A 13,276-nucleotide genomic window follows, 5' to 3' on the forward strand; every position below is an offset into this window, starting at 1 on the left:
AAGCTGGGCAAACAAAATATTGAAATAATGTTCTTATTTATTTTTTTGCAAAGAGTTTCTTTTAATACTTTTAATATTTCTTTTAATAACTCCAGTCCAGGACCACCACCCCAGCAATTCTTGGAGGCTGATGCAAAACAGATGCCATATGAAAAGGGGTTTTGCATGTGTGGGGGGCAAGAAGGGATCCCCTTGCTATAACTCACACACCTCCCCTCCGTGCTTCAGTAAAAGTATCATTTTAAGTGGTAAAAGACCTAGGTGTTTTACAGCCTCCTGAGGCTGGGGGCTGAATGTGCTTAAGCACGGATGCCTGCGTAGGGGCGCTTACGCCGGCCCCCCTGGAGCAGAGTGGCAGTGTGGCCATTGGACACTGGCGTGGCCTCCTGCTGGCATTCTGCTGGGGCAAGTCTCTGTGCTGGAGTCCCGGGAGGCATTCCCGGGGCGTTCTGGGGATTGCAGCTGCCATTAGGCAGCTTCCCAACCCCTTTCACACTGGGAATGCCCCCTTAAGTTACAGCATTGCTGCACCACCTTTTTGGTAGTGCAGCATTGCTGTTTTCTATGAGTCCCCCCCCCCCATTTTCCAATTTTATTTACAAAACAGCCCTTTTTTCTTCTTTTTGCAGCCACGAAACCTCTGTGGAAGCAACATGGCAGTGTCTCAATCATGCCGTCCACGCCTGTTGCAGCTTTGAGGAATAGGCTGTTACATAGCAATACTCAAAGCAGAATACTATGGGTGCAGGGTTAGAATCCAAAAATGTCGGGAGAATAGTATTGACCTACGGTAAAAAGGTTGTTCTGAGGGTTACTGATGCAAAGAGCTTTGAACACTGTATAGATACTAATTATTCTTCTATGTCAAAAGATGGAGATAAAAAACCTGGAACAGATCCTGTAGCCTTTTTAACATCCGCAGCTCTCAATGAGTACTATGCACAAAGAGCTGTATCGTTACCATGACCATAGGAAAGGAAATATAAAACTTGTGTATTTTGGAAGGATAAGGTGGGGGGAAATGCATAAAAGCTGAGATTTTAACACTATTGCTGGCTACACAATCAGATCTAGAGAACAACCTGTACATTCTGCATACCAGTTATTTTCAGCGACTTTAGTTCTTACTAAAAAGTTCTAATTCTTGGAAAGTGCAAGTCTTGGAAAGTGAATAAAGTATCCCACAATACTGTGATTTAAAAAAAATGTACAGTTCATACAAGCATTCATCTTTTTCACAGTAGAACAAAGATTCTAATTGTGTGTTTGACAATTCATTGCAAACAGCTTAAAAGTTAAAAGACTGGTTTCTGACTAGGGTTGCCAGGTCCCCACTCACCTTTGGCAGGAGGTTTCTGTCCTGATCACCTCGCAAGGAGCCTTAGCCTTAGAGTGGTCTAAGAGTTTGAGTGGTCTAAAGCTCCTCGTGAGGTGGTACTTCCAGTTGTAAACTGAAAGTGCTGTGTCGGCGCGCACATGCATGATTGCCTGCCACCCCTCGGCTGGTTGGCGGGCAGAGGGGCACATAACCAGGGGTTTGCCTGCCAACAGCGGGCACCTGGCAACCCTATTTCTGACTGCTTCTGATCAAGGTTAAAAGAACAGATTTCCTGCTATCTCAGTGACTGCAAAGATACATTGTTAATTAAAACACTCGCACACACACACGTTTCAGGGATATCTTACATTCTAATAGCGAAATCGGCTACGCTGGTGCTGGACTGTGAAATACAGCTTGAGCCGATTAATTCGGGCCAATTTCAGTTGGTGAAAATAAATCTTATGGGTTGAGAAATAGCGGTTTAAAAAGGCATAGCAATATTTTCAAGAAATATGTATATTATTTAAATATGAAATGGGTTACAATGCAATAACATTGGCCAAGATCCAGCCAAATCTAAGCACATTCAAGTCCCACTAACTGCAGATGTGGGAGAAATTTAATAGAGCTTTTAACTTTGGCTGGATCATGCCCAGTATTTGTAAGGCCTAAAGGCAGCTCAGGATTCACTTACAGTTATGGCATGTGGCTCCGCTGTATCCCGTTCCATCACACGTGCATGTGAAGCTGTCCCATGTTTGGGTGCATTTGCCACCATGTTCACAGTGATTGGGCACACACCTGTCAGGGTGAGAGAAAAAAAGGAGAATGCCAAACCAGCTAGAATGAATGAATGTCCACGCGGCGAGGCTGACTGAGCAGGATGCCCTGTAGGTGCCAGCTTGCCATGCTGCGACAATTAATCCTCATTAGCTTTAGGTAGATTAATATAATTTATGAAGATGCCAGGTGCATGCGAAGACAATATATCACACCATGACTATTCTGTTTGCAAAAAGCCAGCGAAGAGATAGGGGTGGGAAAGAGGGAAGAGGGGAAACTATTCTTATCATCATTAAGTTTTTTAAAAGTCACACTAAATACTATTACATGTACTATAAAACTTTTAAAAAATATTATAAGACAAAGTAGAGTCATGTTTTTAAAAAGAATGACATCACAGCAAGTTTCTAGTTCTTTCTGCCAGACAAATAAGGGCATATTTTTGTTTGTTTTTGTTTTACTATCCACATGGTGAGTGCAAGCTCCCCTTAGGTAGGGTTGCCAGCTAGGGTTGCCAGGTGCCCGCTGGTGGCGGGCAACCCCTCGGTAAAGTGCCCCTCTGCCCGCCAACCAGCTGAGGGTCAGAGGGCAATCGTGCATGTGTTGGCCCGTGCGCACCAGCGGGAACCCTCCCCTTGCCCTCCCCGGGGCAAGCGGGCTGTCTGCTGCAGCCACGCGCGCCAGCGGGAACCCTCCCCTCACCCTCCCTGGGGCGAGCAGGCTGGCCACTGCAGCCGCGAGCGGCAGGCGGCACGTCCGGTTTACAACCGGAAGTGGAGCATCGACATGTCGGCACGTGCACGGATGCACCTCCCCCCCACAACACAAACCTCCCGCCAAAGGTAAGTGGGGAGCTGGCAACCCTATTGCCATCTCCAGGTTGGGAAATACCTGGAGACTTTGGGGGCGGAGCCTGAGGACGGCGGGGTTTGCTGAGGGGAGGGACTTCAATGCCATAGAATCTAATTGCCAAAGCGGCCATTTTCTCCAGGAGATCTGATCTCTATTGGCTGGAGATCAGTTGTAATAGGGGGAGATCTCCAGCCACCACCTGGAGGTTGGCAACCCTACCAATAGGCTACCGTAGATTACACAGCTCTGATTCTGATGCAGTGGCAGCCATAATTCTGCACCTCACACACCCAAACAGACACACTTTACCATACCTGTCTCTGGCTACAAATGCCAGCAAAAATCTTCTGTCAATACGCGAAAGTAATTCAAAAGAAAAAGCAAACAGACAAGAATGCAAAATGGAGGAAATAACAAGAGGATGTATATTTATGTCTTGAAAAGCCACAAAATGTGATTTCAAAGATTTGAGTCTGACTGGTACCTTTTCTATCAAGGGTTCTTTTAAAAATAGGAATTACCATAAGACTTTTTTGCTTTGGAAACTATTACTTCACTCTTCTTGGAGTGTGCTTTGAAACCTTATTTCAAAGAACCAATTTTCACCCCTTTATTAAATTTCCCTGCATCCACGTTCAGTGCAGTTGCTCTATTTTCTGATCAATTTTCCTTTCATGTCGAGTTTCCCTTTCACCCAATACAATTTTGCCACTGCACTTTGGCGTTATTATATTACGGGAAAGATTAGGAGACCTCCTACCAATCAGGGAAATGAAAACAGTTCTGCAAAATGGAAAGGCAGTAAAGATTAAAACTATACTTATCAGCAAAATTATTTTGATGTTCTTGGTGCCCCTATAATTGACCACAAAAGCCTGGTGAATTAGAAGCAAAGAAAAGCTTTTCTCTTGAACATATAGTTTGTGTATTTGATTTGTGGTTACTGAAATGCTTCTGAGTAGAAGTATGATTATCCAATATTATTAAGGCCTTTTTTTCTGCAAAGGTGTATCTCAAATGTTGATTTTATCAGTTTCATTTCCTAGCAGAGGATTCTGTCATTTTGGACTAATCTGTTGGTGACTATTAGGGAACCTAACATCTAAAGTATGTAAGTATATTGTTCCGGCCTTTCCTCAAAAAGCATATAACATTGCAGAATAGAAAAGTGCCATGCTGTCTACAAACAGACAAAGCTGTTTGGCCATTTTTGTTCATCCACACGTTGGAAGAAACAGAAGTTGTCAATAAACCAGTGGTGCTCAAACTGTGGATCATGGGTAGCATAGGATTGCCAAATTTGGGTTGGAAAATTCCTAGAGATTTTTTTTTGGGGGGGGGTGCCTGGAGAGAGAAGGGTTTGGGGAAGGGAGGGACCACAGTGAGGTTTAATTTTCTCCAGGGGAACTGATCTCTGTAATCTGGAGATTAGTTGTAATTCTAAGAGATCCAAGTAAGGGCTGGAATTCGCCCAGAATTATGTCTGATGTCTAGACTACAGAGATCAGTTCTCTTGGAGGAAATGTCCACCTCAGAGGGTGGACCCTAGGACATGGCTAAAGTTACCAACCTCCAGGTACTAGCTGGAGATCTCCTGCTATTACAACTGATCTCTAACCGATAGAGATCAGTTCCCCTGGAGAAAATGACTGCTTTGGCAATTTTGGCAATTGGACTCTATGACATTGCAGTCTCTCCCCTCCCCTCCCCTCCCCAAACCCCACCCTCCTCAGGCTCTGCCCCAAAAACCTACCGCCCGTAGTGAAGAGGGACCTAGACATTGCATCTGTGGCACATCATCTCACATAATATAATAAATACATATTTATATGTAGGGCTGTTGAATTTTAAAAAATTCAGTATAGTTCGGATTCGGCCGAATTCAGCCCGTTTAGATTCGGGATATGCTGAAGTCCGAACTCCCCCACTTCGGATCAGTTCAATTCGGCGGGAATTCAAAGTTCGGAAAAAAAATTCGGCTGAATAAAGCCATTAAAAACACAACCGCGCATTTCCGCGGCTCTGGGGGGCATTTTTGGGGTTAGAGGTCCCAAACTTTCAGCAGAGCTTCAAAGGACGTTTATTGAAAGACTCCCCAAGTTTTGTAAAGATTTGGTCAGGGGGGGCTGAGATATGGGCCCTGAAAGGGGTCCCCCACCCTTAATGTGCATCTCTCAGCAGAGCTTGCCGCCCACGCACAAAGCTCCCAGCCCCGACAACAGTTTGCAAAACAACTGCAAAGCAACACAACCTTGTAAAACAACACCTTTGCAACAGGAAAAACCAGAAGACACACAACTGAAACCTCCCCCCTCAAACCAGGGAGCGAGAGACTCGAGGGGGAACACACACCCCAGGCAGAACCGACGAAAGCCCCCTTTGGCTTTCCACCCACCCACAGAAACTGCTCCCTCCCCCCACACACACAGACTCTGCTTCCCCCCCCCACACACACACACATACACAGGAGAAAAATTATAGATTAAAGCCCCCAAAGGGGTCTTACTGTGGCTGTCTTCTGTTCCATCAGGAGGGGCTGGGGAGGACTTGTAATCCAAGATGATTCCAATTAGGCACGGGACGTTTTGCTCTGGAGATGCACACAGGATCGGCTGATCCATTCATCCCAATAGGGGAAAGGGGAAAGGGGAAAGGGGAAAGGGGAAAGGGGAAAGGGGAAAGGGGAAAGCCCATATCTAGGGACCCCCTGACCCAATGTTCACAAAACTTGGGTGGTCTCTTAAGAACACTGGTCTGAAACTCCGCTCAAAGTTTGGGATCTGCACCCCCAAAAATGCGCCCCCTGCAGCCACGGAAAGAGAAAAGGGGGGGAGGCGATATTTCTGCCCCCACTGAACCCATCTTTACAAAACTTGGGTGGTATCTTAAGAATAATTGTGTAAAGCTATGCTGAAAGTTTGGGGGCTATATCCCCAAAAAAGCGCCCCCTGCAGCCACATAAATGGAAAAAGGGGGGAGGGAAAAGGGGGAGAGCCCATATCTCGAGACCCCCTGACCCAATGTTTACAAAACTTGGGGGGTATCTTAAGAAGCTTCATCTGAAGCTCCACTGAAAGTTTGGGGTCTGTACCCCCAAAAATGCGCCCCCTGCAGCCATGGAAAGAAAAAGGGCGGGGAGCCCATATCTCGGGACCCCCTGACCCAATGTTTACAAAACTTGGGGGGTATCTTAAGAAGCTTCATCTGAAGCTCCACTGAAAGTTTTGTGTCTGTACCCCAAAAAATACGCCCCCTGCAGCCACAGAAAGGAGCAAATGTGCACAAGCACTCCCCACACACACACGAGGATTTCGCTCTCTCTCTCTCTCTCTCTCCCTGGCCGGGCCGCACATCAGCTGATTCCTCCAGTACTCAATCCTGACTGATTGGCCAGAAGAAGACCCAGCTTGGCCACCGATTGGCTGGGGGAGGAGAAAGCTGCTTACTGACGGTTATGCTGCTTACTGATGGCCGAATTTGCCGAATTTATTCGCGAACTCCCGAACTCGCTGAATTCGCCCCCCCCCCCGGTTTCCCGCCAGTTTTGAGTTCGGTTCCTCCCGAACTAAAAACCACCGAATCAGGGGAAATTCGGCTGATTTTCAGTTCGGGCCGAACCGAATCAACAGCCCTATTTATATGCTTGTTTGCAATCAGTGTGCAAATCCTATCCAAGTACTAACCAGGGCTGATGCTGCATAGATTCTGAGATCTTACAAGATCAGGCTAGTCTGGGCCATCCAGGTCATGGTTCCATACCTGGCTATATTTAGCAGAAAGCGCCTATTGTTTTCTGATGCCAGTGTTGGATTTGGGTCAAGCAGCAGCACCTTGGAGCAGACTGCATGTACACAGTTTACCTAACTTATATATTGGACTGCCCAATAGGAAGACACAAACCACATAGGTTTGAGTTTATTCCTAACTCCACTCTGTGCTTGAATTGCATTCCATTGCCATGCCATTACCATATGGTAAAGCCAACAGATATGATGTGTGTGTGTGTGTGTGTGTGTGTGTGAAGTACCATCCAGTCATAGCTGACTTATGGCGATCCCAGGAAGGGCTTTCAAGTCAAGTGAGAAGCATAGGTAGTCTGCTATTGCCTTCCTCTGCAGAGTCTTCCTTGGTGGTCTCTTATCCAAGTACACACCCTGCTTAGCTTCCGAGATCTAACAGGATTGGCCTATACTATGCCACCTCCCCACCCTATAGATATGATAACAGATCACAATATTGATTGCATGGGTCCCTTGTACTGGGATTCTGTGCCTAGGATTTACAACAATATTGCTGTGTGTTCACGGTCCCCCACTGTGCACTATTTCTACAACTTCTTTACTAGGTTCGTGGTGAAACCTTTTGGAATATTTTCTGGGGATTCTTTTCAGGGTTGCCCACCACCTGGAGAAAAATGTCACATCCATTTCATAGAGGCTTAATGGCATGTTGTTTACCAGGTGACATGATTTACCCCCATGCTGTGAAAAAGAGCTACCCATTTCCACATATTAAGCTTCTGTTCAAATGAGCAGGACATTTTTCTCCAGGTCTCTTGGCAACTCTGACTCCTATTCTGATGCACTTATTTGATCAAGCTGCAACACTTCCCTTATTTGCCCCTGTTTCTTCGTACAGGTTGAGTATCCCTTATCCAAAAATCTGATATCCTAAATGTTCCCCAAATCCGAAACTTCTGGTGAGATAGTGACACCTTTGCTTTCTGATAGTTCAATTGACTCAAGCTTTGTTTCATGCGCAAAATTATTTTAAAAATATTGTATAAAATAAGCTTCAGGCTATGTGTATAAGTTGTACATAAAACATAAATGAATTTTGTGTTTAGACTTGGGTCCCATCCCCAAGATATTTCATTTTGTATATGCAAATATTCCAAAATCTGAAATAATCCGAAATCCAAAGCACTTCTGGTCCCAAGCATTTCGGATAAGGGATACTCAACCTGTATTGTCTTTTGTTAGTAGCATTAGCAGTGTTAAACTGTATGGCAAATCTTGATTTAGGTTTGAATTTTCCAGTTTGCCTCTGATGTATCTAAAATATATAATTGCCGCAGGCTGGTACAGACTGTTCTTCAGGATTCTTGTTTATTATGTCACGAGGCAATGCCTAGGTCACTTTTTATAATGGTGCTCCTCAGCCACCCTCAGGGTATAGGCTAAACATAAGAACATAAGAAAACCTTTAATATTGGTGTATATTTTTACTCTATCTTCAAAATATTTATTCAGACATGGTCAGTCTATTTTAGATATCTGCGTCCCACACATCAATATACACATCTATATAAAATAAAGTTTTATTCATATTTTGGTGAACTTTACTTTGAACTGAACACTGTTCTTTGCCTTGTCCAGACCCTTCCTGACTGCTCCACTTGTGTTTGTAGGAGCTATGCAGACAGCCATTACATTCTGTTTTATACTTCTGGGTTATTGGCGGGGGGGGAGGGTTGGTTTTTACCGATTTCTTATTTGTATTTCTTATTTGTACAATTCTTCTTTGACTGAGTTTATTCCATTAAGTTTGTAAATTGCTAGCTGTTCATATTAGAGGACATAGTCATTCCTACCATTTCCCCCCTCACTGGCTTTTTGTGAGTCTATGTTAATTTCTCTAAGCTTTTTATATACAGTTCTTTCTCTGACTTAGTATATTGTCTTAGCTTTCTAAATTGCTAGCTGGGTTCCCCCACCCCCTGGAATGTTTGTGCTGCTGTCAGCAGTTTCAATTTTAATTTATTTTATTTTAACCTCACAAAATCTTTGCACTCATGTTCAGATCTGTCCTTTCTCTCTAAGACCCCACAGGGTATTTTCAGGCCATTGTTAACGAGTCTCCTAACTTGGTAGGGCTGCCAGTTCCAGGTATGGAAATTTTTGGAGATTTAGGGATGGAGTCTGGGGAGGATGGGGTTTGGGGAGGGGAAGGATCTCAGCAGGCTATAATGCCATAGTGCCCCCACCCTCCAAAAGCAGCCATTCCCCCCCCCCACTGGGGAACTGATCTCTGTAGTGTGGAGATCAGTTTCAGTTCTTGGAGATCTTCAAGTCCCACCTTGCTGATAGCAATCCTATTTAAATGTGGACACCTGAGCTATGGTTTTCTACCTAGTCAGCATCTGATTTTCTGCCATCTTTCCCACCAAAGCATTTCCTTCTTTCTTTTACAGTTTTATATCATGTTTTTTTCTTTGTTGGCATGGTCCCCCCCCCCCCGCCCCTTCTTTCCCTGTGGTCTGTCGCTTATAGCACTTATAGTCAGTTTTCCACTCTGATTCAGAAACGTGTCCGCTTTCTATATAGCCCTCCTTTATCTGGCAAAGCCTACACCACCTAGGTGATCCTCCCTCCCCAATTTATAAGCCTGTCAAACCAACTGTCATTTCTCCCTGCATTCTAATCTTTGCTCAAACTCCCCTTGCTATTATTTTTATTTCTGTGCATCCCTTCATGTTCCCCTTCATCCAGTCCCAAGACTTTTAGCATTTATTCATTTTGTGCACGATAAGATATGTAAATACATTCCATTCTACGTTTATGGAAAATATTCTCTATTTTCCTTTTTTTTAAAAAATCTGCAATGCATTCAAGTTAAATGACTAGATGCTACTTTGACTCACATGGACTGTTGCTCCTGTAGCTGTCTAAGGGGGCTGCTTGTTTTGCTCACATTCTGGTCAGTTCCCCTTCCCCATGTATTGAGTCTTCCACTCGCAGCCAAACAAGACATGCGCCGGGAGCTCTGTGTTTTTAAACTAAGGTCTTTTATGCATGGCTGTTTTCCCTCGCCGTCACCCCTCCGCCGACTTTGGGTTTTCGTTTGGATTATGCATGCTGTCTCTGGCCACCAGAGGTCACCTGGCTCTCCCCCCTGTGTTTCCCCACCTTTTGCCCGCGTTTTCAAATTTGAGATAAAACAGGTCCCTGCAAACACAAGCAAACCGTGGGGAGATGCAGAAGTGGCATGCCTAATTAAAAAACAACAACCTGAAGTTGATGGAGGGGTAACAGTGAGTGAAACAGCCATGCATAGAAGACCTCAGTTCTCAGGCACACCCCATTGGGTGCACATCTGGTTAAGCTCTCAGGGTAACCTCCTTTCCCTCGGGCCATGATTCCTCTCCTTATGTCTCCCATTGCCATCCATTGCTGTCGGCTGCCCTCAGAACCACCTCACTGTGCATACTCAGTCTGGTTTTGCTGTACTGAGCAAAGGACTCCTTTCCTTTCAAGATTCTCCTACAAACCTCTACAATCCACCACAGCAGAAGCCCCACATGTAGGTCTCCCAGCACTGGATTGGAAAATACCTGGAGATTTTGGGGGTGTAGCCTGGGGAAGGGAAGGGGTTGGGGTGGGGAGATCAGTTCCCCTGGAGAAAATGGATGCTTTGGCAATTGGACTCTATGGCATTGAAGCCCCTCCCCTCCCCAACCCCCCCCCAGACTCTGCCCCCAAAATCTCCAGGTATTTCCCAACCCAGAGCTGGCAACCCTAGCTGTCAATCTCCCAGAATTAGAACTGATCTCCAGATTCCAGAGGTCCAGTTCCCCAGGAGAAAATGGCTTCTTTGGAGTGTAGAACTTGCACATTATACCCTGCTGAGGTCTCTCCCCTCCCCAAATCCTGCTCCCAGGTTCCACCCCCAAATCTCCAGGAATTTCCCAACCCTGGAATTGGCAACCCTAGTTCACATGTTTGTCCTCCAATCAGTATGTGCAGTACAATTATAAAGTGCCAAGAAATCAAGTATTAACATGCATGTGTGAACCCAGATTTAAATCCTAGTCCAGAAGAGGTTAAAGATGCAGGAACACACATTTCGAGGGAAAGCGAATACTCTGGCAATGGCAATAAGGCACATGACTAATTCTTCCAGTGTGTGCAGCTGAATAAAAATACAGCAATATGACAGCCGGGTAGTCAATCACTTTGGCAACAGAATACAAACATTACTTTGTGTGAGACAATTCGACCTCAAAGGCCTAGGAGAATATATATGGGAAGGAACAAACAAAAATGGTAGTATTACAAGTGAAAAATATGCAGGGGCAGAGACCCCAAAGCTTCTTCCAGAAACTGCAAAAACTGAGGCTGGACTTAGTGAGGGCTGGTAGAAAGACAAAGGATTAGATTCAGCCAGCATTTTCAAAGAATCTCACCCAGTTGCCCTCCATACCACAGCCTCCTTCACACATGACTTTTGCACATGCAGGTCCCATGATCCCTGACAAAGCCCTTTGTGTGTGGGGGGGGAGCTCAGAGGACCCATTCATGTTTTTTTACCAGCAGAAAAGAAACCTGCTCTGGCCTTAGGAGAGCCAAATAATTTCCGTCCAGTCTCAAATGTACCATTCTTGTGCACGTGGTGGATTGAATGAGCACTGGCTGGCAGGCAAACTTCAGAGATTCCTGGATGAAGCTGATTGTTTGGATCCATCCATCCATCCATCCATCCATCCATCCATCCCCCCCCCCTCTCTCTCTCTCTATCTGTCTGTCTGTCTATCTATCTATCTATCTATCTATCTATCTATCTATCTATCTATCTATCTATCTATCTATCTATCTATCTATCTATCTATCTATCTATCTTTTGATACGCCCTCACCAGCAGAACCAGGCTCAGGGCGAGTTACAACCATTAAAATATACAGTAATAACCTAAAAATAATTAAAAATAACCACTAAACAGGCAAAAAACACATCTTAGCAATGGATGGCGCTAAAATCCAGCCTGTCAGTAAGGCAGGTACAGGCCTGCCCCCCTAAGTCAAACCAAGAAGAATGAGGGGGGGGGGGAAGGCTAGGAGGCCAATTCTGATGACATCTACATTTTAGGCCTGCTTATGGAATAGCCTCAGTAGCCCTGGTAGATGACATGCGCCAGGAGATGGCTAGGGGGTGGTCATCTTCGGAGGCCCTGCTTCAGTTGCCCCTGCCATCTGAGGGCTTTTTTGGTTGTGGCACCAAAACGTTTGAACTCCCTCCCTAGGGGCATTCAACTGTCTCCTTCTATAGGCATCTTCCACAAACAGGTGAAGACTTTTTTGTTCTGTTTGGCATACCCCCAATAACAGTTACTGGCCATCCTTCCTGGTTCTGGCATTACTTCTTAATGTCTTTTCATTGGATTATTTTATAATTTTAAATGTGCTTTTAGTTGTTCAGAAGTTTTAATGTTTTTAATGTTCACCCCCTTGAGGACCCTGATAGGGTGGAAAGGTGACACAGAAAAGTTTTTAATAAAATAAATAAACCAGAAGCTTATTGTGTCTAACCCATTTGTTCATGGTTTTTTTCCCCATTGTCTAAGTCTGAATGCACCCTGACCTGAATGGTCCAGGATAGACTGATCTCATCGGATCTTGGAAGCTAAGCAGGGTCAGCCCTGGTTAGTGCTTGGATGGGAAACCACCAAGGAAATCCAGGGTTGCTACACTGAGGCAGACAATGACAAACCACCTCTGTTAGTCTCCTGCCTTGAAAACCCTACCAGCCTGCCACAAGTCAGCTGCAACTTGACATCATTTTCCACCACCAAGCTTGAGCGCCTCTGACAGAGAGTGAAAAATAAATACACAACAGAACAGTACTGGCTACTTAATGCCTCGTTTTCCCTAATCCCCTTTCTTCCCCAGACCTACAGCTGAGTACAGCTACCCAGGATCCCAGCTGTGTCTGATATCACAGAAGATAAATGTTTTGAAAATGAGATGGATCAGATAGATGATAGAAAATTACGCAGAGGACCAAATCAGATGACAACATTTGTCACTGGCATGGAAATAAAACATATGAAAACTTTCTGACGGCATACAACCATTTGTGATGTTTGCTTTGATATTAGGGTTGCCAACCTCCAGGTACTAGCTGGAGATCTCCTGCTAATGCAACTGATCTCCAGTCGATATCAGTTCACCTGGAGAAAATGGCTGCTTTGGCAATTGGACTCTACGGCATCGAAGTCCCTCCCCTCCCCAAACCCCATCCTCCTCAGGGTCTGCCCCAAAAATCTCCCGCTAGTGGCGAAGAGAGACTTGGCAACCCTAGTTGATATACAGTAATACAATTATATTTTTTAAAACTGTGAAAACCGAATATTTCCAAACAATCTCAAACTGACTCAATGGCACCATTTTTTCCCCCTTCAGCTGTTATTAGTCTTTCATTCATCCTTTGAACGCAAACAGTTTATTGCAGCTCATTACTGGCCTGGGAAGAATAATCTTCCTGAGCGTTTGGCAGCCTCCCCGTGCAGCCACGTGCCCCCCCAAAGAACTCTGCTTAACAAAAT

The 13,276-nt window shown here is 45.0% G+C and overlaps 1 protein-coding gene across 1 annotated transcript in view; it reads right to left on the reverse strand.

Moving 5' to 3' along the window:
- CNTNAP2 (contactin associated protein 2) overlaps positions 1 to 13,276 on the reverse strand; it is a 744,578-nt gene that overhangs the window by 460,459 nt on the left and 270,843 nt on the right. The window contains exon 9 of the mRNA XM_056857035.1: positions 2,016 to 2,122. Within this exon, the coding sequence (XP_056713013.1) occupies positions 2,016 to 2,122 (107 nt within the window). The remainder of the gene's footprint in view (positions 1 to 2,015; positions 2,123 to 13,276) is intronic.

This window comes from Euleptes europaea, chromosome 11 (genome assembly GCF_029931775.1).
Source record: "Euleptes europaea isolate rEulEur1 chromosome 11, rEulEur1.hap1, whole genome shotgun sequence".
NCBI classification, from domain to species: domain Eukaryota; kingdom Metazoa; phylum Chordata; class Lepidosauria; order Squamata; family Sphaerodactylidae; genus Euleptes; species Euleptes europaea.